The sequence below is a fragment of the Chlamydotis macqueenii genome, chromosome 19, assembly GCF_036417535.1.
Source record: "Chlamydotis macqueenii isolate bChlMac1 chromosome 19, bChlMac1.mat, whole genome shotgun sequence".
NCBI lineage: Eukaryota > Metazoa > Chordata > Aves > Otidiformes > Otididae > Chlamydotis > Chlamydotis macqueenii.
The window spans coordinates 7,738,582-7,762,219 of record NC_141574.1 but is presented as its reverse complement, the minus strand read 5'-3'; the positions used below and the strand labels follow the sequence as shown (position 1 = coordinate 7,762,219).

Here is a 23,638-nt window from a genome sequence, read left to right as displayed (position 1 = left end):
ATTTAATCGCCAGCCATGCCACAAAAGCTCAGGCATGCCTGGGCTACTAACAGCCTGTGCTGGGGGCTATTCCTGCCTGCCTGTTAGAAATCACTGTCACAGCCACACAGGGAGCTAGGCAGCTTTGCAGGATGAGCTACACCTCTTTCTCAGCCCTGCAGGAGAGAGGTTTTCTTCAGCACTGCCGTCTTTAGCTGTCTTTCCTAAAGAAACTGGGTGTACACAACTGCACCACTGTCTTTCAGCCTCTCCCTAATAGCTTTTAAGCCCTTCTGTCAGTTGCAGCTCAGCTCTGAGGGGCAGGAGCTGGGTAATCCCTGCAAGCTTTGTGAAGATAAGCAGTTTTGTAAAAGCAAGTAATCTGCCAGGGCTGCTTTGGAGCCAAAGGCTGTAGGGTGAACACAACACAACCTTTATTAGACACCAGAGAATCCACTGTGGCCTGCTGCTCCCTTCCCTTTGGCTTCTGAGCATGGGCCAGCACAGGAATTGGACATCACGGCTGAGAGAAATGAGCAACGCTGCATGCTGGATGCAGACAGATACCCTTGGCAGGCTAATTAGTGCAGGATAATTAGCGCCTCATCTTTGCTGCCAGAAAGGCTGCACTGTTCAGTGATGCAGGAGCAGGACTGAGGGAAGGGGAACTAACCCCCACCCCAGCCAAGAGGGGAAGACGGGGAACCTAGGGGATAAAATAACCCAGGAATGTTCTGGGCTTAGGAATTAAATGAAACACATTGTTAGGGTTTGCTGCTCAGGTTTCCCCTAATTCACAGAAATTAGAGTATTTTCTGCCAGAACATGGGTTTCATGAGCCTGAGACTGCAACCCCAGCCAGGAGCAATTACACCCACCCGGTGGCATTTCTGACTCAAACCCAGCACAGGGCTGACAGGGGAAAAGCCATCTCAAGTTGTCAGCTGGTGCTGAAAAAGTCCCTTTCACATACGGCACTGTACTGGAAGACAGAGATTGCCCCTGCGTGCATTTGTCTGTGTGGCAGGGAGGAATGAGAGCACCCCTGGCAAAATTAATCTCCCAGGACTGGAGATCCAGATACCGTCCACCATCCTTGAAGAGTCACCAACGTATATCTTTCTTGTGAGTTCCTCTGGGGTCCGTTTGGGTGATCCCCCAGCTGCTGCCTCCCTCGGGGCTCAGCGCACGGCCACGGGCTGCATCCGTGATCCAGGCACCCTCCTGCGGGAGGGTATGGAAAACAGAGGCTTCCACAAATACGTCTTGTGGAAAACACCGGTGTTAATGAACAGAAAGGGAGTTGTAGAGATAAAGACAACTCCTAACATCCTGCCTGCAAAAACACCTTCCTGACAAGCCCTGTAGTCAGCCAAGTGCCCAGTAGCGTCTCCACGTCTGGGCCAGGCTTGGGTCCTGCCAAGGGACTCGCCACGGCAAGCCCAGGCAGCACACCCGTGCTCAGGGCACGCGTGCACCCCAGCAGGGACAGACAGCCGTCCGCCAGCAGAGCGGGAACCAAGGCTCAGAGCTGGGGGTGCAGGGTTTGCGCAGAGGGTGCCTGTCACACATCTGCCAGCACTCACACGTTCCATTCCAAGCGTCTAAAGAGCTGCTTCCTTCCCTGCGTGGTACCTTCTCTGTCCCTAGCAAAGATTTAACTGCACAATGCCTTTGCATCTCCCAGAAAGGCTGGCTTGGCCAGGGATGATTGCCAAGATACCAGCCACCTCACCCCTTACGTACCACAAACAGCTGAGCTGCAAAACAGATTGCAACAGCCGGACCTCAACCAGCCACAGCATTGCTCATCCACGGCATTGCTCATCCCACGCCGCCACCAGTACCGCAGCAGTCCCAGTGCTCCAGGAGGGCTCTGCCCTTTGCTGCTTTCCCCCAGGCTGGCTGTTGATGGAGGGGACCAGGTGCTCCTGCCACAAAAGCCACCATCAGCAGCGCTTGAGAAGGGACTGAGCTGGAAAAGCTGAGCAGGGAGCACGGGTCAGGCCGAGAGGGCTGTTAACCCAGCAGGAGCTCTGCCAGCTCTCGCCTGTCACAGGGTTTAATCAGCTGCTGAGAGCTGCCTGCTGCCACGGCAGCTCCGGGGACCCAGCCCGGCAGGCTGCCACGACAACGTCCTCCCCAGCGCCCTGGCTGGGCATCCACACATCTCCTCCTGGCTGTCCCTCTCCTCCCAGTCAGCATTTCCTGCACCGTGGGCTAAGTTCACGGTCAGGAGCCCATGCCAGCCCTCTCTGAACATCTCTCTCCCACCCTCCCTCCTTTCAGGACACCCCCATCCACACCATACAACACATCCAGACCCTCACTGGCTCTAGACAGGCTTGCAGGGCAACTGCTGCAGCGTTTGGCTCTTTGTTTTTAATCTTTCCACCCTGAGAGTCGCTTTGTGAATCATGCTGAGGCTCTGAGGAAGGACAGGGGCTTCAGGCAGCCCCACACCCTGATCTGTGAGAGGGGGAACTTGGCAGCTTCTTCAGGAGATAGTAAGAGCCTTACTGGGGGTTCCTGCAGGCAGTACTGAGGGCGGATTTTCAGCCCTCTTCGAAGGTGACTGGAACAGAGAAGTATTGCGGATGCTTAAGACACGATGGAAAATCATCAGGTGCAAAGAAAGCACCGTGAGAAAGAAGAACAGGCTGCGGGAAGTCATTTCACTCTGATGACCACAAAAAGGGAAAGTCCTGATACAACACTCAGGAAAATATCTCAAGATTCACAGTCTTTCTTAAAATACAAACGAGACTCAAAATAAACCTCAAACCCCTGCACCTCATGTGATTAGCAGAACCTGCTTTCAATACTCTTCTAGATCTCTTATCTCTGTATTTACTTGGGGGAGCTTGGACAGGTAGATCAGCCCTGGCACGTTCCCCTTTAGTTTCTCAGGTGCTCACACAGCGGTTCGGCACCTGGATTATTTACGGTGAAATGCAGACACTGCTCTGTACACTTCCAGCCGTTCACAAACAGAGGGAGCAGTCAGACAGCCCTTGCTTGGTCCTTGGTTTAAAGCTAGCAGATACTTGATGCAAGTATTATCACCAGACGGGCCACAAAGACCTCTGCATAGCCAGAGTTAAGACCCTGAGAGCCGATTAACGGTGATCCGGTTTGGTTTGGGTGTCCGGGCTTCACAGAGGCGGTCCTACACGAACACGGAGGGAAGTGCCCCGCTTTGCAAGGGCAAGACTGATCTCCCCCAGTCCCAAAATCCCCACTGGAGCCCAGTGCCACAGCCCTGCTCCAGCCCACAGGGGATAATCAACCCCTGCTTGGCCCAGCAGCCCACTCTGGGGAGAGAAGCCGAGCTGTCAGATGATGAGATTCTGCTTTTCATTTAGCTGGCACAGCTGAAAGGCCTGAAGAGAGTGAAGCCCTTCCTCCTGCAGCCCTCTTCCGGCTCCAGTTGCTCAGCAATGGGAGTTGAAATCCTGTGCTGCAAGATGCACACCAGTTTCAGCCCTGTCAGAGAAGAGCTCCAGTGAAAATGGATCAGCAGCCAGGACAGGTGACCCCTCGCAAGCTGGAGTGTTTAAGGGGTGACAGTTCAAAGAACTGAGGAAAGCTAGACCTCAACTAGCAGCACAACAACTGCCAGTCCTTCCTTCAAAGTAATAGCTCCCTACAGAGAGCCAGAGCTCACTCCGAGATGGTCGCTGAAGATGAAGGGAAAGGATGTGGCAAACAACTCTCACAAGGTGGGGCTTAGCTGGATTTTAAATCACTTACAGTCCTGCTTGTGCTTCCAGTCCTCCAACATCACAACAGTGAAGCTCCACAGCACCTCAACATGTGCAAAACGAACCTCTTCCATGATTATCCTGTGGCACGTCTGCTCCGCATCAGCATTCAGCCTGACAAATAGCCTGGACACCACTCAAACTGCTGGTGCCACCCCACTGATCTCAGACAGAGAGGGATCAATATGGTTCAAGGTATCAAAGGAAGGGAGAAGTGATGTGGTCTTCTAAACATCTTCACAATGGATTTTAAAAAAGCCTCGATCAAATCTATGTCTTAGAGGTTGGGGTTTTTTTTCTGCTTGTTCACATTTAAGTGTCCAACATGGACTTCCTGATTTTGTCAGAGAATTCACGAGGTCTCAGCCACATGCAGCGAGTCCTCTGGTCCCTCCCTGAAGGGGAAGAGCTTTGAACACAGCAGTCTTCCACTCTATGTTTACTGCATATTTTGAATTTAATAAGGGTGTTCATAAGTTCCCTTTTCATTCACTCAGTTCCCCTCAAAGTTGTTTTTAAGCGTAACCCAGAATACCACTAATCACTATTAAATTTTCTCAAACCTGCAGAATCTCAACCTGACTGCTCTCTGCAGTGGTTCAGGGAGACTGGAGGACAGGAACTATATTTCAAGTGGGAGAAAAGAAGTGGAAAGCAGAGGAGAAGGCTTTTTGTCCACCATACTGGACACAAAGGCACAAAGCTCTCTCTCCTTCTAGGTAGAAGACCATTGTAAAGTCCTCTGGGACAGAGAGGCTCCTAGATAACGAAGACCTGAGCACAGCAAGTCTCTCTGACACACAGACAGCATTTAAAGATGAATTAGGGTCTGTACCTGACTCCATTAGATGCCGACAGTCCTGTGCTGGGGCCCCCAGCTTGAGGCAAAGCCCAGGTGCTCTGTGCATTGAGTCTTGACGTTGACCTCGCTCCAGACAAAATCGGTTTGTTATACGGCACGAAGCCAACGCTGGAAGAACTTACTGACGCTGTCCTACCGGAAACCTGATGAGTAGCAGAAGAGTTGGGAAAGTTTATCATGGAGTGGCGGTAGCGCGTGGTGATGGGACCAGTTCCACTGTTTAGGCAGCACTGCTGACAAGAACAAGCCACCCCCATGTGAAGGGGTGCCGGGGAGACTGTCACTGGGTACGCGGCGTCAAAACGCCTCTGAACGCTGCGGCGGAACCTCGTGGTCTTGTTAGTCTGGACTTGAGCCACAAAGTCAACTTCGTAGTTGTAGCCCAAGTGTCCGAGATCTACTCGCTGGTGGTTCGTGGCATGGGCTTGCTCCAGGAATACACAGACTTTCATCTCGTAGGGGGACCACCCACCTTCATCGTTCTGCCACTCCCAGACGATGCCCTGCCCAGCAGCAGAGTCCCCAGGGAAGAGGTGCCTGCGGACAGCCCGCATTGTCCCTGTGTGGGGAGAGGAGGGAAAAGAAAGAAAATCATTTTGTGAGCAAAGAATTAAGGGGGACGTTGTCTCAGGGACTCATTTCTGCACAGATCTGTGGTGTCTACATCAGGGTGGCCTTCCTCACCTCTCCCTCAGCCAGGGCACTAACAGACTCTCTCTTCCCAACAGGGCTGGGTTTGCTCATGAAGCTCAGAGAAATGCAATACCCCCGAGTTCCCTGACCCTTTGCCAACTCCGATTGTGAGCTGGCAACAGGTTCAAAGGCTGCTGGGAGGAAGGGTGGGAAAGGAGGGAAGGAGAGAGGATGCAGAGACAGACACACCCGAGCACAAAGGCCCAGTGATCACATATGCCTCCCTGACATTAAAAAAAAAAAAAAAAAAAAAATCAAGAAAAAAAAACAGGCTGAGGCACAGATCTGGTTTAAAAAAAAACCCAACTCCTACAACCTTGACAACAGAGTAACTATAGAGACACAACACCATCGAGAAGTGCTTTGCAGGAGCGCTTAAGGGGCTAAACGCCCACTTTGCTACGCAAGGGTCTGGGCAATTTTGCTCTTGGGGGAGTGGGTGAAGTCCCACAACGACAAGGACGAGGACTTTGCAGAAGGGCCAGCTTCTCCAGGCTCCTGACTGCTGGGAGATACAGCAAGACTAGAGAGGACAAGATAACACAGTAATACGGAAACTGGAGAGAGCAGCTGTTCAGACAAAGGACGAGAAATGAAAGCAGATACACTGCTCTTTCAAGGCCACTTGATAGCAACAGCAGGAGCTCGAAACCTCCTGGAAGCCTGGCTCTCCAGGGTGACTTCACTTTCTTTAGAAAAGAAGCAGCCTAACGAGAAAGGAGCTAAGCCACCCAACAGGACAGAAGCTCTGCAACCTCTGCAAAAACGGGTTCCTGCAACAGGGTCAAAATTGCTGCTGCTGGGAAAAATCTTCAGCAGCAGCCCGCGCTGAGAAAGAGGAGCAGGAAACGCCGCAGGGCAAGCAAGTCTGGGGATGCAGACAGGTGGGGGGGAACAGGGATGCAGCAAGTCATTATGACATAGGAAGAGTTCAGAGAATAGCACCAAGAGGAAAAAAATAAAATGAAGCCTCCTAAGAGGTCATGAGTTATGACATTATGCTCCAGGACCCTGTGTGAAAGTGGGCATGGTTCTAAGTATCCACGTCCAAGCAAGCTTTACACCCAACGAGCACACCCCAAGGAAGAGGGAGGACAGCCTGCGTGGGACTCCACACTGCCAAAACCCAATTGCTACCCATGTTCAGGCTCTGGCTGAGTAGCTCTGCCTGGCTCAAGTATCTCTGCCTCACAGTGCTGCCCTTTCTACCCCACAGTATTGGGATACTGTGGAAACTACAAGGGCTTGACTCAAACTATAATGGCATTAACGGCCTCCTCACTGCTAAAAATTCTTCTCAACAGCATGAAAGCCACATCTCTGCTCCTATCACACTCCCAGGCTTCTTTGTAAGTTGTGCTGATGGTTTCTGCACAGCGCTTTGGTGGTCAGACCACAAGACCCTGTGCTGGGGTGCAGGTATATCCCACACGTCATCACAGAAACTAAATCAGAAGAGACAGACCTGAGCTCCAGAGCTGACATAAAGGCTGAGGGCCTCTCAAAGGCAGAGTGTGCCAGACCAAGGAATGGCAGGATTTGTGTTTCTGCTGGGAAGCTGAAGGCACTGAAGGGGCTTGCCTCAACCCATGAAGGGGATGAGCAGCCAGGAAAGGTCGAGCACTTACTCCCAACCTGCTGCTTCAGTGGCCAGAGCAGCACCAAGCATCCTTATTGCAGAGCAGGACTCTCCAGTGACACCACCTAACAGACAACATCTCATCAGCACACCTAAAAAGCTACTAGCAGCCAGTGAAACACAGCAACCTCCCCTGTAAGAACTGGGGTTGAACCTCAATAGCTCAGCCACAAAGTCCCGGGATTCCTGTGGGACAAGGACTTCCCCTGGCAGAGGGTGTCAGCAGAACCAAGGTGAACTTCCCCAGCCAGGAATCAATGTCTTACATGGGAAAGAAGATGAAACAGCCAAAAATAAACTAGCAACAACTGTTCCTATCCACCAAGCAAGTCCTGCCAAGTTTTAGAAACACAAACCTATGTCCTTAGCAGGTAGGCAACATCAGGGATGGTCACCTGAGCAGAAGGAGGACCGAGGATGAGACTGGGCTGGAAGTGAGACAGTGAGAAACGGACTACATTTAGAGATGAGTGCTCCTGTTTCCAGGAGAAAGGGAACTACCACAGGTAAAGCGAGGTGTCAGAAAGTCCCGTGGGACACATCTCGGAGCAGATAAGCAAGGCTACCCCTGCTCCATTGGCAGGTCAGAAGCTAAAAGCAGCACAGAGAGGACTTGAGGAGTTTGCAAGCAATCTGTGTTTTTAACACCCTCAAAGAGCAGCAGGGAGAAGAGCTTTCCAGAGTCAACAGCAAGACCAAAGCCGTGCACTTGGAAAACATTCCCCTTCCCCCAGGCTGGCAGGGAAACTGGCATTCCTCTCCAGGGTGGGCAAACAGCTGGGGTGAGAGGAGAACTCCTGCTGCTCCCTTGCATTCACTTCCAACTAATCTGCCTCAACCAGCAGCTGAAGTCCACAGATAATCCTGCCCTCAAGATCCCCCTGCACAGCTGTCATTCCCCGTTGGTGGGGATGCCGGTCCCGTTAACACTGGCTTCCTGTTATTCTCCCTGGCTTCCTTTGAAGAGTCTGTTTGTCTGTCTAATAGCTAATGAGCAGAATACAACAGCCTATTTTTTGCTCTGTTTAAAGATTTTTCATGGGGATGTTTCCTGCGGAGATTCTTTTCTCCAGCACATGACAAAGGTCAGCTGGCTGCTCACTCAGAAAGGTTGGTGTTTAAGGCAGAGCTCTGCAGAGAGAAAAAGCTTTGCTTAGGACCAGGCCACTGAAAGGGATATGAGAGCATTTCCAATAGTCACATTGCAGAGCACACAGGTACTCGTGGAGGGAGGCTCACAGACCTGGCCACTCTGATCAGCATCCTTCGGAAGCAGTGGGAAATGCTGCAGGAGGGCTGTGAAGTGGAATCGGCCTTTTTGTTATTAAGGACTCAACTACAGATCTCGTCCAAGGAAAGCTGAGATCACGTCAGCCAACACCATTCCCAAAACTGTATTGGGCTGCCTCCCAGAGATGACCAACTCCAGACCATCCTGTGATGGACAATATTTGTTAGGTGCTTTGAGATCCTTCACAAGGGTCCAAAGAGATACAAGACCTTTGCAGAGAGACAGCTCCACTTGTGGAGAAGGATGTCCCATTCACACTGGGACGCATCTTTCCGTCTCCCACAGGCACTCTGCTCACCCCCACCAAACCGGGCCATTTCCTGACAAGGGATGGGCTGGGACTGCTGCCTGTGTCTTGGAGCACTGGCTGAAAGGACAAGAGGCTGGAAGGTTCCTTCACAAACTTGGCGTGAAGAAAAGAAGAAACAGCTGCTGGTGCCAGCTCTGGTGGTCCATGCTGCATTGCTCGAAGCCACAGCCTCAGCAGGGCTCCCAGGTGCTCAAACAGGCCATGCCGAGCCAGATCTGCCAAAGCACCCAGCAAAGAAAGCTCCTCACTCAGGACACCCCTAGGAACAACTAATCCTAAGGTCAAGAAGTCAGAATAAAAACACGGATGCAGCTGTGATGACCACTCGCATCTGCTTCAACCGCTTCCCTTTCCTGTAGGAACTGTCCAATTGTGCAGTTGATCCAAGATATTGCTCACTTACTGCTGCAGTCGGCAAGAAACCAGAGCACTGCCCATCTCTAAGGCTTGGGGTGATGCTTGAGTGTGTCATGAGCCGATGGGAAAAATGTCGGTAAAGGGGAAACTGATGCATGGAGAATTTTCCAAAGCAGCCGTTCATTCAGAGTGTGTAATTTGGGATCTCCCTGGATTTTCCAGATATGAAGAGCATGCATTCCACCCCTGCCCCCTTTCTAAGCTCCAGCTGCTCAGCACATCTGGAGCGAAACAGGGTAGGAGTCATCACAGCAAATTCTGAGCTGCTAGCCTCAGTGACCCCAAGAGAGGTGAGATGAGAATGAGAATCAGGTCTCAATCCTACTATCAAGCCCAGCCCGCCCTTCCTCCCTGGGAGGAAGCAAGCCAGCCTTGTGTAGCACAAGTGCGGGGAATATTCTGCTGCAGCATTACGGCGTTCTGCGGGGGCTGCAGGCTTTCGCAAAGCAGCTTGTGCAGGGCGGCATGCCAAGGTAAAGCAGCTGGCACTCCAGTTGCAGAGGGAACGAGGGATTCGAATGGGAGGGTTTGAATCGTAAAAAGGCCTTTTTATGTGAGTGGTCTTGAGTGGATGTGGGTGGGGGCAGGAAGAAAATTTCCAGCTCGGAGGGCACCGGCTCTCAAGTTCCGAGCTCCAGAGGTCCCGTGATGATGCTCCTTAAGAGATGAAGGCCACCTACCTGCGCCTAGCCCTGCAGATTCATGCCAGCCAACATGGATTTTATCACGTGCTAATATGCTGGGCGGCACACAGCGTCAGGAGAGAATCAGCCATACCATCCCTCAAAGAGCTGCCCAGCAGTGGCAGCAGACAGCAGAGCTTTGTAGGGCTCTCCTACACAGAACGACGCTCCACTCATCTCCAAGCGCACAAGCAGCCTCATCAAAATGCCAGCACGGGCAGGGAAGCTCCCTTACCTGTATCCTGCCGGAACTGCATCCAGTTTGGGATGTCGATGACATAGGGGGCCAAGGCAGGATCCGCGTGTCCCAAAGCAATGCTGCTGACAAGCCCCGACCCCGAACGCCGGCCCTTCTGCTGAGAGGCCTGAAAAACCTGTTCAATGTAGCTGCAGACGTTCCCTCGGTACGGCCTCCACCTGCCAAATTCATCCTGCCATTCCCACACTGCCACTGCCGTGGAGTTGCTGCCGTGCCCCGGGGCAGAACCGGGGAGTCCGGACGGCCCGGCTGAACTGCTTCCTGCTCCCTGAGCTGCTGCCATGTTCCTCCCTGAGGTCTGGGCACGCCGCGGTTGGAAGTGGCAGCTGTCCTGGCTGGTCTTACATCATTTTCTTCTAGGGGACCTGCAGCAAGAAATAAAGAGAGCATACGGAGCTGAGAATGATGCCCCCAAATCCACCCTACCCTGCATCCATACCACACAAACCATTTGAGAGGGAAACAAGCTCAGCCTTTCACAGAAGATGCTTGCTGTGCATTTAGGAGACTACAGAGAAGTGGACGAGCCTCAAAACCCTCTAGTTGAGGGCAAATGAGGTACCACCACCCACTCCCTGCCAATGCTAGCAACTTTTCTTGCTAATTTAGAGCAAAAACTCTTAGGTGAGACTCTACTTCCTATGGTTTGCAGCACCAGACGCCACCAGTCGCTGTAGATCTGCACTGGGCAGATCCGTAAGCCCTGACCAGAGTTCAGATGCTCACTAGCCAGGCGCGTGCCAAGGCAAGCGGCCACTCCGCACCCATCACCGGTCCTGGCAGCTGAGTTACACTCTGACCGCCCTAGACACGAGCCGCCAGCTTGAGAGCAGGAGCTCCCCAAGCACTTGTGCACATGAATGACTCGGTTATGCAAGTGGTTCCCAAACTCTTCTCACTGATCTGAGCTTCAGGGCTGCAATGTCAGCCCCATTCAGGCTTCTGACCACTCAGTTTTGATCCAGCATCAGTCCCTTGGCTCCTTCCGTGCAGCGTTATACGTGCATACAAAGCCAGAAGACAATCCTTTACACACAGACTACAAATTGCAGCAATACATACATTGAGTGTGATCTGAGCAAAGAATGGCTGGAAGCACCAGGAGGAACACAGGGAGTAACAAAGAGTCTGTGCTGGAGGTCCTCAAGACACCTAGCTGCAGCTTCTCAGGCTGGAAAACAAGGAACACCTTGAAACAAGGATCAATCTGCATCAACAGAGACTCAAGCCATTAAGAGATGATTTGTAGAAGAACAGAGAACGGGGTAGGAGCCTTAAGACATCCAGATAAATACACAAAGGGCAGTGAGTAAATCCTAACAACTCACAGAGAAGGGACAGGAAGCAGAGACAAAATATCACCATCACTCCTAGTCCCCAGGGGACGTAAAAAAAGCAGACCCAAAGCCATCACGTGGTCACCAAGCTGTCCAAGAGACACCGGAGGTGTGATATTTGGCATTCCTTGTCCGCTGTGTCATTGCAAGGAATCCTGACCGGACCATCTGGACACACGTGTCTCAATGCCCAAATGCCAGACAGACCACCTGGGGATCACTGTGTTGGTGCTCGTGAGCAGGTGGGCGTGACTGTGAACGAGCAAAATTAATTTTGTTTTAAAATAAAGTCGCCTTCTCTTTCCTAAGGTCTCACATCATTGATTGCTCGCTTAACTCCCAGCAGTCAGCAGGGAGCTATGAGCTTCTTTCCCGTCAAATGGAAAAGTTCAGGTCTCCCAAGAGGCAGAGAAGCGGTGGGTGGCTTCCACTGGAGGATGCCATCTGCGCAGAGAATGACATCCCTGCCGGATGGGTGAAGATCCCACGCTCCGTGGAGCGTCCTATCCATCACGTTTGCATGGCTTGCTAGCTTAAAAAAGAAACAGAAAAAGAGTGAGCAAAGAACAGACACACCCACATGTCTGCATTTATAAGAGGAAAGCAACACTTTCTCCAGGAACTCATTGTAAATCAGTTCATGAGTTGCCCTGAGATTTTTATGGAACACCCCCAGCTTGACTGGTGTTGGTGACAAACTGCTCTAGATCACCAACAGAAGACCCCCACCTCTGCAACTGATCTTTTTGATGTAATTCATCCTCCCCTAACGCACCGAGGATGGTTACCTTACTGCTCAAAACAGCAAATCTATACCTGAGTTATCAAACTCGACACCTGCCTCTGCCAGTTCTTTTTATGGCAGGTTTCACACCAACACATCTCCTCCTCAGGGACTGCCAGCCGTGCTCAGCTCAGAGCAGTGTGAGCCAAAGCAGGGCTGCAGGGTTTTCTGTCCTACCCGCCTGCATTAGGTGCTCTGAACCTCAAACGGAGAGCCAACACCATTTTTCCCCCAAAGTTGTTGTTACCAAATATCCATCTGGACATCCTACAGCCACAAGCAGAGCAGGAGAGCTGTTAGGAGGGAGGTGGCGATTTGTTTTCCTTCCTCTTTGAAACACAGCAGCAGGAAATGGAAAAAAAAAAAGAGAGCGTACCCCAGCAGAAGAGCTGCCTCCTTCCTGTACCACCTTGCACTCGCTGGGACACTGGCTGAGAACAGCTGGGTGACAGAAGCCTGTTGCTCACCCCCTTGGATGACAGCGACGCTTTGAATCCCGGACCACACACACCGACCAGCTCCCACACGCAAGCAAAGGTACCCAGATCAGCAGCACGTGAGTGCTGCGTGCTCTGACGTTCACTTCCCCATCAGAATGGAAAAATATTCCCTGAGCTAGGACTGCTGGGCCAAAGGAGGAGCAAAGAGCTTATTTCAGCCTCCTGCCAGTTCTCACTGCTGAACGCTGCTCGAGCCAGCAGCTGTTTGCAGGGACGGGAAGCGAGGAATGCGGGAGAGCGTCAGTAAGCCAAAATTACACGAGTCTCTGAGTTAAGGCAAATAAGAGAAAGAAAAGGCCTGAAGTTGCAGTTCCTTCCCCCCAGTTTGTGAATTCAGCAGCATATGAATATTAAAAGCTGAGAAATCCAATACCAGAGCTGCTCGTGCAGTTTTCAGCCAACATCCTCTGGCTGCTGTGCACGTTACACCAAGGCAGAAAGGTCCTGGGCTGGGCAGGGAGCAGAATGGTACAGAGGCAGCTGGCTGCAGCTTGGGATGCGTTACACATCCACTTTGCCGGCACTGCCTTACAGATGCTAGCAGTAGTTCAGCTGCTCCAGCTCCTCCATGCTGGCTCTGTCCTGGGGAGACTGGCAGGTCAGAGAGAGTAGCTAAAATCTTTGCTAAAATCCCAGGGACTATAACACTTCACCTTCAGCTTTAAAAGTGCCTTGAAAAGTTCTCTGTCACACCAACCCCTAAAAACTACGTTTATTCAGTCCTGGCTCCAATTAGAAATCCTATGGGCCACCTTGCTGCAAATTAAAACAAATCCCTGACTATTTAAAGTGCAAACTTAAACATTCCATCCAACTGCCCTCCACTTAGGAGGTAATTTGTAACCTGGGCTCAGATCTTGAATGTGGATTTGTTTCGTTGGATCTTTACACCTCAGCACGTTTGTGCACATGGCTTTAATTAGGACTTGGACAGGAAAAGAATTGGGTGCGTTTTGGTTGTTTCCCAGCTCCTCAAACTCCAGCAAACAGTGGTGAGAAAGCTGGAGAGGGGTAGGTGGGAATTGAAGCATTTGAAAGACATGTTTAATTCTCAAACCTGTTCTGCTTCTAGAAAGCGGAATTTTATTTCGCTTTAAATGCAGGATCTTAAAATTCACAGATGTGAGATGATTTCTAAAAATATCAAGTCCCTTTTTAAGTTTCTGAGCTGAAATTGCCAGTGCTGATAAAAGTTTAAAAGACATCCTACCTTGTACCGGGAAAAGAAAAGGTCTCAGGAGCCCTTGAGCCGGGCTGCCTTAAAATAAAAATCACCGGACTGGTAAAATAGAGATTTTTCAGCAGATTGCTGAGAAAAGAGGGTGCCCAGGAGGGATTTGTTAAGCACCAGTAACACCACATGAGAGATGGGACTGGAAGGGCTACAAAGAGCCCAAGGGAAAAGATTACACACGGATTAGGAGAGCACACAAAGCACCGGGGCTGCAATAAGCCCATGGCCCCATGCAGGATGCACGACTGGAGCAGCATTACAGGTGCCCTGTGCCACCCTGACCCCAAACCACCCACCCAGGGTCCCCAGAGCCCCCCCCCCCCGACATCTGCACTTCTGGGCCTAGCGCAACCTGAGCTGTACACACAGCCATGCAACAGGGTTTGAAGCTCTTACCGGGTAACTCATATATCGAAACGCGTCTTTCCGTACACAGGCACGCAGCACCGACTAGCACACGGCTAGCAGCAACCCCGAGACACGAGCAGAGCAAGGAGGCAGAGGGAAGGTTGAACTAATAACTCCGGTCGATCTGCCCTGACATACTCCTGCCTTCTTCCAGCCTTTGCCGATCGTCACAGTGCAAGGTGGCTAGGCTGACAGCCAAAAGAACTGAAGAAATCAAACCCGACCGCTCCAAACCTGGACTCCTTCTGTTCAAGACAAGCTTCAAGAGAGTTCCCTTCGGAGGAGAAAAATAAAAGACCACAACTGAAGCAGAACAAAGCGTTTGCCTACCAGCGAGGCAGAGGGCTTACTTCAGGCACGGCAGAACAGGAAAGCCGAGGCGGCGAGAAGAGGGCAGGTAGACCCCAACCCAGGATCACTGCAAGCCCGGCATCCCCCTCGCCGGCTCCAGGGCACCCGAGCTGATTATTTGTGTGGGGAGACCGGTCACTCGCGGGGGTGCAAACCTGGCAAGAGCCGGAGGGCTCCCTCAGCTTCCCCCAAAGTTTCGGCCAGCACCAGGAGGGCTCTTCCCCTGCTTTCAGCCGGACGGCAGGGCCGGAGTGCCGGGAAGGGCAAAGTCAACTCCCGCCTTCCGCAGCCGGTTACCCGGGGTGAGACCCTCCCACGGGCCCACCCCGACCCCCCCCCCCGCCCCGGGAGCCAAGGAGGGCCCGGGGTGAGACCCTCTCACGGGCCCACCCCGAACCCCCCCGCCCCGGGAGCCAAGGAGGGCCCGGGGCCCGGTGCGAGGGGAACGACGCCCTTGTCCCCCAGGCCGAGGCGGGGAGAACGGCCCCCCGGGCCCGCACGGGAAGGCCCCGGCTCCCGGCCGCCGCTCCGCCGCTCCCCGACGGCTCCGAGCGGGCAGGGTGGGCCCGCGCCTCGGTACCGGTGCCTCGCAGCCGTGCCAGCCCCGGGGGAGGCCCCTCGCGGACGGTCACAGGGAAGGGGCTGCCGACCCCGCGCCCCCCCCCCCCCCGGCCCCGCCGCGCCCCTCACCCCAGTCCCGGCGGCGGCGGCGGCGATTGCTGCGGGGCTGCCGCTTCCCGGCCCGCGGCGGCGGGAGGCAGCGCGCATGCGCCCGCGCGGCCGCCTGGGGGATGTAGTGCGAGGGGGCGGGGCCGGCAGCGGGCGGGGTGGGCGGGGCGGGAGCGTGAGTGACAGGGCGTGCGTGAGTGAGAGTGCGTGCGGGAGTGTGAGTGCGTGAGTGTGACAGCGTGCGTGAGTGTGAGTGCGTGAGTGAGAGTGCGTGCGGGAGTGTGAGTGCGTGAGTGTGACAGCGTGCGTGAGCGTGAGTGCGTGTGAGAGTGCGTGAGTGAGAGTGCGTGCGTGAGTGTGAGTGCGTGAGTGTGACAGCGTGCGTGAGTGTGAGTGCGTGTGAGAGTGCGTGAGTGAGAGTGCGTGCGGGAGTGTGAGTGCGTGAGTGTGACAGCGTGCGTGAGTGTGAGTGCGTGTGAGAGTGCGTGCGTGAGAGTGCGTGCGTGAGTGTGAGTGCGTGAGTGTGACAGCGTGCGTGAGTGTGAGTGCGTGTGAGAGTGCGTGAGTGAGAGTGCGTGCGGGAGTGTGAGTGCGTGAGTGTGACAGCGTGCGTGAGTGTGAGTGCGTGTGAGAGTGCGTGAGTGAGAGTGCGTGCGGGAGTGTGAGTGCGTGAGTGTGACAGCGTGCGTGAGTGTGAGTGCGTGTGAGAGTGCGTGAGTGAGAGTGCGTGCGTGAGTGTGAGTGCGTGAGTGTGACAGCGTGCGTGAGTGTGAGTGCGTGTGAGAGTGCGTGAGTGAGAGTGCGTGCGGGAGTGTGAGTGCGTGAGTGTGACAGCGTGCGTGAGTGTGAGTGCGTGTGAGAGTGCGTGCGTGAGAGTGCGTGCGTGAGTGTGAGTGCGTGAGTGTGACAGCGTGCGTGAGTGTGAGTGCGTGTGAGAGTGCGTGAGTGAGAGTGCGTGCGGGAGTGTGAGTGCGTGAGTGTGACAGCGTGCGTGAGTGTGAGTGCGTGTGAGAGTGCGTGAGTGAGAGTGCGTGCGGGAGTGTGAGTGCGTGAGTGTGACAGCGTGCGTGAGTGTGAGTGCGTGTGAGAGTGCGTGAGTGAGAGTGCGTGCGTGAGTGTGAGTGCGTGAGTGTGACAGCGTGCGTGAGTGTGAGTGCGTGAGTGAGAGTGCGTGCGGGAGTGTGAGTGCGTGAGTGTGACAGCGTGCGTGAGCGTGAGTGCGTGTGAGAGTGCGTGAGTGAGAGTGCGTGCGGGAGTGTGAGTGCATGAGTGTGACAGCGTGCGTGAGTGTGAGTGCGTGTGAGAGTGCGTGAGTGAGAGTGCATGCGGGAGTGTGAGTGCGTGAGTGTGACAGCGTGCGTGAGTGTGAGTGCGTGTGAGAGTGCGTGAGTGAGAGTGCGTGCGGGAGTGTGAGTGCGTGAGTGTGACAGCGTGCGTGAGTGTGAGTGCGTGTGAGAGTGCGTGAGTGAGAGTGCGTGCGTGAGTGTGAGTGCGTGAGTGTGACAGCGTGCGTGAGTGTGAGTGCGTGTGAGAGTGCGTGAGTGAGAGTGCGTGCGTGAGAGTGCGTGCGTGAGTGTGAGAGCACGTGAGTGTGACAGCACGTGAGAGTGCATGAGTGTGAGAGTGCGTGAGCGTGAGTGCATGAGTGTGAGAGTGAGTGTGAGTGCGTGAGTGTGACAGGGCGCGAGTGTGACAGGGCGTGAGTGTGACAGGGCGTGAGTGCGTGAGTGTGAGTGTGTGAGTGTGACAGGGCGTGAGTGTGACAGGGCGGGAGTGCGTGAGTGTGACAGGGCACGAGTGTAACAGGGTGTGAGTGTGACAGGGTGTGAGTGTGAGTGCGTGAGTGTGTGAGTGTGACAGTGCGTGCGTGAGTGTGAGAATGCGTGAGTGTGACAGCGTATGTGAGTGTGAGTGCGTGAGTGTGACAGGGCGTGAGTGTGAAAGTGTGTGAGTGAGTGAGTGCGTGAGTGTGACAGTGTGTGACAGGGCGTGCGTGAGTGAGTGTGAGTATGTCAGGGCGTGAGTGTGAGAGTGCGTGAGTGTGACAGCGTGTGACAGGGAGTGCATAAGTGTGAGTGCGTGAGTGTGAGAGTGCATGAGTGTGCCGGGGCATGTGTGAGTGTGCCGGGGCGTGCATAACAGTGTGCGTGAGTGTGACAGGGTGTGCGCGAGTGTGACCAGGTATGCGTGAGTGTGACAGCACGTGTGACTGTGTGAACGTGACCAGGTGTGCGTGAGCGTGACAGCGCGTGCGTGAGTGTGACGGGGTTGGGCCGGGACCATCCGCAGCGGGGTTCGGCGGGGGTCGGCCAGCTGCGCGCCCAGGCCCTCGAGCAGAGTTATTTTCGGTTTCGTTCGCGTTTGTCTAAACCACAACCACCCCGCGGTCGCCGCCCGCCTTGCCGCCGGGGCGCGGGCCGAGGCCGGTTGAACGCCACGGCACCCGTGACCGGTGCCTCTGCCGCCGCTTCCTGCCCGCTGCCCGCCTCGCACGACCCCCGGGTTTCTTCGGCAGCGACGTTAACTCAAGGAGCGCCTTCCAGATTTTCCCTTGCCGGATGCTTCGGCAGAGGGACTCAAAACCGGGACGTTCCAAATTCAGGTCCTTATCACGGGACTTTAAACTGCTGCGGACTTTATCCCACGCCGCGCCGCGCTGCACCTGCTCCGGAGGTGCCGCGAAAAGCTTATCGAAATAAAGTATGTTGTGCTTGGAATCAAAAATTACCGCAGCTGCAGTAAAAATCCTCTGGAGCTCTATCTCCCCGCCGTTCAGCCTCGTGTGGAAATGCCCAGGGATTTCTCTGTTCCGGGATGGACGAGGCTGTCACGTACTGGAGCTCAAAATGCTCGCAAAGCGCTAATTACTGCCAGCCCTGATCCATCGCCTGCTCGTCACGCGTCTGGTTAAGCAGCGTTTCCCGCTTCCAGCTCAGGTGCTGCGGATCCCTGCCTCCTGCGGCTGTCACGCGGAACGGAGAGCGACGTGAAGGTTTTGGTTTTTTTTTTTTGCCTTTCCGCTTCGATACGCGCAAGCCTGGAAAAATAGACGGGTGCGCTTTCCAAAGCCAGGCTGGGAGCCGGTTCCGAGCCACGTCGCTGCGTGGGTGAACGGGCACTGAAATACCCCCTGATCCCAAACAGGAGACGTTTTCAGGCAGAACCGAGGACGGCGAAGAACAGACCGTTGAGCCCAGCAGAGTGACGTGGCACAGCCGGCAGACGGAGAGATGCTGCAAGTGACAGCGGTCCTCGGTGTCCAGCTCTCCCTGCAGACCCTGCTTACAGGGATGCAGCCCTCGCAGCCCTCACTGCTGCAAAAATATTTGATATGCTATTATTTTCACACTAACGATCCACAGAGCTTAATGCAGCCTCTTGTGCGCTTTTTTTTTCGGCTGGATCCCGTGTTTACCACGCTCAGGCGCTGACACCGCCCTCCCCGCGTGCTCCCCAAATCAGCATGCGAAGCAGCGAGTCCTCCAGCGTGGGGTCACCTTCTGTCTGAGCTGTCCGCGCACCACCGTAACCAGCCAAATATTTGTCTTCTCCCTCTTTCCTTCCTTGCAGAGAGGCTGGAAGGCTGTTGAACTAATTTCCCTGTGGCTGCTCCGTGCTCCTTGGAGGTTTTGACTCCAAGTCCTGCACTGGCGTATATAATGATGCCGGAGGCTCCTCAAGAGAGCAGGGACACCTTCCACCAGACCAGGATGCTCAGAGCCCCGGCCAACCTGGCCTGGAATATTTCCAGAGATGGGGCGTCCACCACCTCTCTGGGCAACCTGGGCCAGTGCTCCACCACCCTCGTCATAAAACATTTCTTCCTTATGTCTGGTCTAAATTTACCCTCTTCCAGTTTACAGACCCTGCCCCTTGTCCTGTCACTACAGACCCTGGTACAAAGTCTCTCCCCATGCCCACGTTGCCCATCACCTTGCCCCCTGGAGCAGGCAGGTCCCAGGGGCCCAGCTTTGCCCTCTGCCCAAAGCCAAGCCCTCTTCCAGTCCCCTCCTTCCTGAAAAACGCATGCCACCTTCGTGCGCACTCAGCCGTATGGCAGCCGAGGATGCCATCCATCCCTCTGGGAGGTTTTTTCGGATCAGCCTGGACCAGATGGACCTTTAAAGGTCCCTTCCAACCCAAACGATCCTGTCATTCTAAGCATCAGGCTTGGGCACGGCACCATCCTTCCTGCACTGGCGGGTAGCGGTGTCCACCACGTCCGTCTCCGCAGCCCGTCCGTCCCCATGCAGGCCACCGCGTCTCAACCGCGTGCCTCGGCGTGGTTCTAGCTCACGGGCCTTTATTTAAACGCGCTTCAGCGGTGGCTGCGGCGGTCCCATCTCACGCCACCAGTGCTGCGGCAGGAGTGGGCTGCCGGCGTTTCCCGAGAAGCCACCGAGCGCTCGTCCCAGCGGACGTGTCGTATACAAGCGGCCGTTGTCCCGTAGGATCCCGCTGCTGGGAGCCCGGTGCAGGCTGAGATTTCACCCCAGGGGAGGTAACGTCATGAGAGGGGGCGCAGAAAAGGGAGTTACAGCACCTAAAGCGAACAGTCCGCAGCGAGTGGCTTTGACCTGGGTGACCGGATGGACTCAGCTCCCCGTTTCCCATCCCCTCCGTCCGTGCCTGCAGCTCTGGACGCCGGCCGGGGCCCGCGGTAGGGATCAGCTGGCCCTCATCGGAGCCGCCTGTCAGCGCCGCGTCCTTGGGCTGCTCCTTCGCACCTGGCCGGGATGGTTTCTGCAGCACGTCCCTCAGGAAGCAGATTATCGGGAAGAACAAAGGTGATTTTGTCCGGGGAGGGGATGGGTACTTCTCCCCAAGCTCCAGCTTGCCGCGGCCGAGGGAAACACGGAGCCTCTCTGGTTTTGCTGCCAGAAAATACGTTAAAATTAGCGGAGGTGTGCTAGGACCACAGCTCCAGCGGCACTGAGGGAGGGCTCGATGCAAGGACGGGGGAACCAAAATGCCCTCGTGGTGCGCTTACATCTTCCCCTTCTCCTAAGTCTGCTGGGCGCAGGCTGGCGTGGGGAGCCAGAGCTCCTCTCCTGGGACCCCACCTCGCGGGGTCCCGCTCGGTCCCGTGCCCTGGAGCGGCAGGAGGAGCGGAGGAAGGCAGGGAAGGAGGGGAGACTCCATCCCACTCCATATTGCCCCAGACCCTTCTTCTAAATCCCTATCGCATTTCCTCGCAATGGCATAGTACGCACAAACGAATTCATCTCCCCGCTTTCTATTTTCCCAGCTAATTGAAAAGGGAAGCCTTATTTTAATTACTATTTTTCTGGAGGATCTGTGTTTTCCGCAGATTTGTGAGCTGCTCGCTTTCCCCACCTTCCAGCCGTGACGGAGCTGCTGCCATAGAGGAGATGCGGTGACAGTTTCTGTAGATGCCACCCACCCCACTGCTGTGGGAAGCCGGGGCAGACGCTGCTCACAATGCACGTTGGATGCCGAGCAGACCTGGGCACGGCCCTGCTCGGCCCTGACCCCTCCAGAAGCTGCTCTCCCGTGAGTATCACTGACGTCCCTTAGTGACAAGGCAGCAGGACCATCATGAAGGACAGAAAAAGCTTCTTTTTTTTTTTTTTTTTTTCCTGGAGAGCAAGAGAAGAGCCTTGCTGCCCTGTGGAATTTCATAATTACCCTTTCTTACGTTGTGGCTGTTCCTTGAACAAGGCTGGCTGTGTTTTCTCTTCCTCGGAGCAGCGTCAGCCCGTAGCCCGATACCGAAGCCGCTCGAAGCTCATGCACTTACGATGTAGGCATGGAAAACGTCTGAGATGCCGCTCAAACATCCCGAGAAATCACGGACAGGGTGGAGAGCATCCTGGGGCCGCTGACCTCACCCCTGCGCATTCGCGTTGACGGAGGCTTCCGTTCCCTGCTGTTCAGAGTCTGGATGCGGCTCGATGCTGAAGGTGATGATTTTCCAGCTGGCGGGCTCTGGCAGCTGGCCAGGACGGTGGAGAGTTTGTCAAAGTTTGGGCAAAACAGACTGAAAAGGCACCTTTGAAGCTTGCACTTGCAAGCTGGCTAATTAGAACTCTGTGGCTGCTGGAAAATGAAAAGCAAATGCCTGATTGCTAATTACTGAATCCCTACAAGAAAGTAATGGCAGATGGGTGGCTGTGCAGTTAGGGACAGTTGGAGCCTGCTTTGTTCTGAGTTAAAACACAAAAACCAGGCGTTTTAGGGCATTTAAGTGTCTGTGGTTTGTGTGGGAGCAAATGAGCAATCTAGAAGCAAAAGCAATGGGGCAGCTCCCGTGAAAGCGAGGGCAGGAATCCTGTTGATCCTAAGATCGAATTTTCCAAAGCCAAAAGCACGCCAGGCTCCTAAAAGAATTCACAAGACTGGGACACCCAGTACGTTTGGGGGTCGTTTTTCCATTCCCCTCAAGACCCAAGGGTCTTGCGGTCGGTCTTTTACTTGCAATGGTGGTGAAAATGGTTAAACACGTTTCCTCTTGAAATAGAGATGCTATGGTTGGGAGCTGAAGGAGACAAGAAGAGTGTGTGGCACACAAGGCGATGGAGGTGGACGGGAAGGGTTTCCAGCCCCTCACCATGGGCCAAGACTGCCAGTACCTGGCAGATCTCCCTGACATCCTCGGCAGAGCTGCCTTGGGTGGCCAGGCAGGAAAAATCTGGAAAAAAAAATGACCTCTGAAGACAATTTATTGCCCAGGAATAGGCAGGGAGCACCATGGTTTGCAGATGGAGGTCCCCAAGTCCCCTGGGCAGGGCAGGAGGTTTGGGACTGTCCCGTCCTGCTGCGTCCGAGCACTGGCGCAGGCGTCGACAGAAATATTTCCAGCCAGATGGTTATGGCTGGCTTCCCCTCCAGGCGGACATTCGGAAAGCTGAGGAGAGAGGTGGGAAGGAGCTGAAAAGCCCAAATCCTCTGAAATAGCTTCTCCCTTCCCCGGCGGCGTAAGCCAGGCTTTGCCAGAGCCCAATTTAAGGATGCGTCCCTGCCTGCCTCCCTGAAACCCGAGCCATTCCCTCCCCACCATGTCTCCTTAGAGGTCTTCCCTCTCTTCCTCCCTCTCCTCCTTCCTCTTCTTCTTCCCCCTCCTCCTCCTCCTCCCTCCTCTCTTTCTCCTTCGCTTTCGGGGTGACCTGCCCTGGGATGGGACGCAGGGCTGCCGTCCTGCGCTAGAGCCGTGACCCAGCCAACAGCAGCCACCTCCCAGCCACAAAGGTGCAAAGAGATGACGGGTTGGAGCTGTTCGGTTGATGGATAAGATCCTTTTTCTCTTCCTTTTTTTTTTTTTTTTTTTTTTTAAATTTACTAAGCAAAATCTCACCTCAAGATAAAATTCCCGCCTTATCCCCATCACCTCTCTCCTGGGATAAGAGGGAATATTCATTTCAAAAAAAATTTTTTTTTTAATTTTTAACTAAGCAGCCAGCTCTTCCCTTTCCTTCAGAAGAGAACATTTATTTCTGGGATTTGATATACCCATCTTTATACTGGAAAGAAAATACCAAACAGGTATGTGGATTTATAATGCTTTTTTTTTTTCAGGTCAGCGTGGTAATTACAAATAACGATCTGACAGGGCAGCGGGGGCTGAAAGCCTGAAATTTCTCACAAAGTTGCTTGAGTAGTTGAAAAGTGGAAGAAGAGGGAGCAGGGGATGCGTCCAGGCGCCCCAAGGGGGACCAAAGGGACTAAGGGGCCCGTGGGGTCTCATGTCCAGGCAGGAGGGGGGAATTTTCACTGAGGGAATTTTCACCGAGCTGCTTGGGCACAGAGTGTCTGCTGCGGTGCGTGCTATTTGGGGTGAAAACAGGGACTTTGTGTGCCCTGTGAGTTTTGCGTCAGCCGCGGGGGTCAGCGCTCGCGTGGGCTGGGGGCTGCTCCAGGGAACGCGGCTTTTTCCATCGGATGCGCACTTGGGGTGTGCTTTACGAGACACCCAAAAACATGAAGGGACTTTCGGAAACGCAGATTCAGCAACCCTTTAAAAGGGATGCTGTCCTTTCTGTGACGGCTTATTACAGCTTAAAAAGCACTTTTAAATTTATAGGCGTCCCTAAAGGGGCTCAGCACTCCGGGTGCAAGGAAAGGGGGTTCAGTTTGCGGCTGAACCTCGCGCATGGGGATGGAGATGGAGAAGCAGGTGGAAAAGCACAGAGAGAGAAGGAAATTTGGTTTTCACCTTCTTGGGCTCGGCCACAACACAGCACTGCAGCAGTTAATGCCCGCTGCCACCCTGCCAGGGAGCAGGAACGCGCTGGCTCAGGCGCAAAAGTGGCGGGCGATGACAACGTCCCGGGAGCAGGACACAGTGCAGGGATTTGGCCTGGGCAGGGCGGCGGAGGGGCCATCTGTCAGACCTGCCCCACCGGAGCGCAGGGAGGGCCAGCGGGACAAAAGGGGACATTATTCGGTGCTGCAGGAGGGATGAATGGAGTATTGAAGAGCACCACCTTAGCGAGCAGAT

At 54.3% G+C, this 23,638-nt stretch overlaps 1 protein-coding gene across 6 annotated transcripts in view; it reads right to left on the bottom strand.

Moving 5' to 3' along the window:
* Positions 1-15,275, bottom strand: part of DTX2 (deltex E3 ubiquitin ligase 2) — a 38,022-nt gene extending 22,747 nt beyond the window's left edge. For all 6 annotated transcript variants that reach the window (XM_086762993.1, XM_086762994.1, XM_086762995.1 and 3 more), the window contains exons 1-3: positions 15,202-15,275; positions 9,874-10,262; positions 4,579-5,164 (exon numbers count right to left, since the gene is read on the bottom strand). In XM_086762993.1, coding sequence (XP_086619119.1) covers positions 4,579-5,164; positions 9,874-10,180 — 893 coding nt within the window. In that variant the 5' untranslated portion in view covers positions 10,181-10,262; positions 15,202-15,275. The remainder of the gene's footprint in view (positions 1-4,578; positions 5,165-9,873; positions 10,263-15,201) is intronic.
* Positions 15,276-23,638: the final 8,363 nt, after the last annotated feature.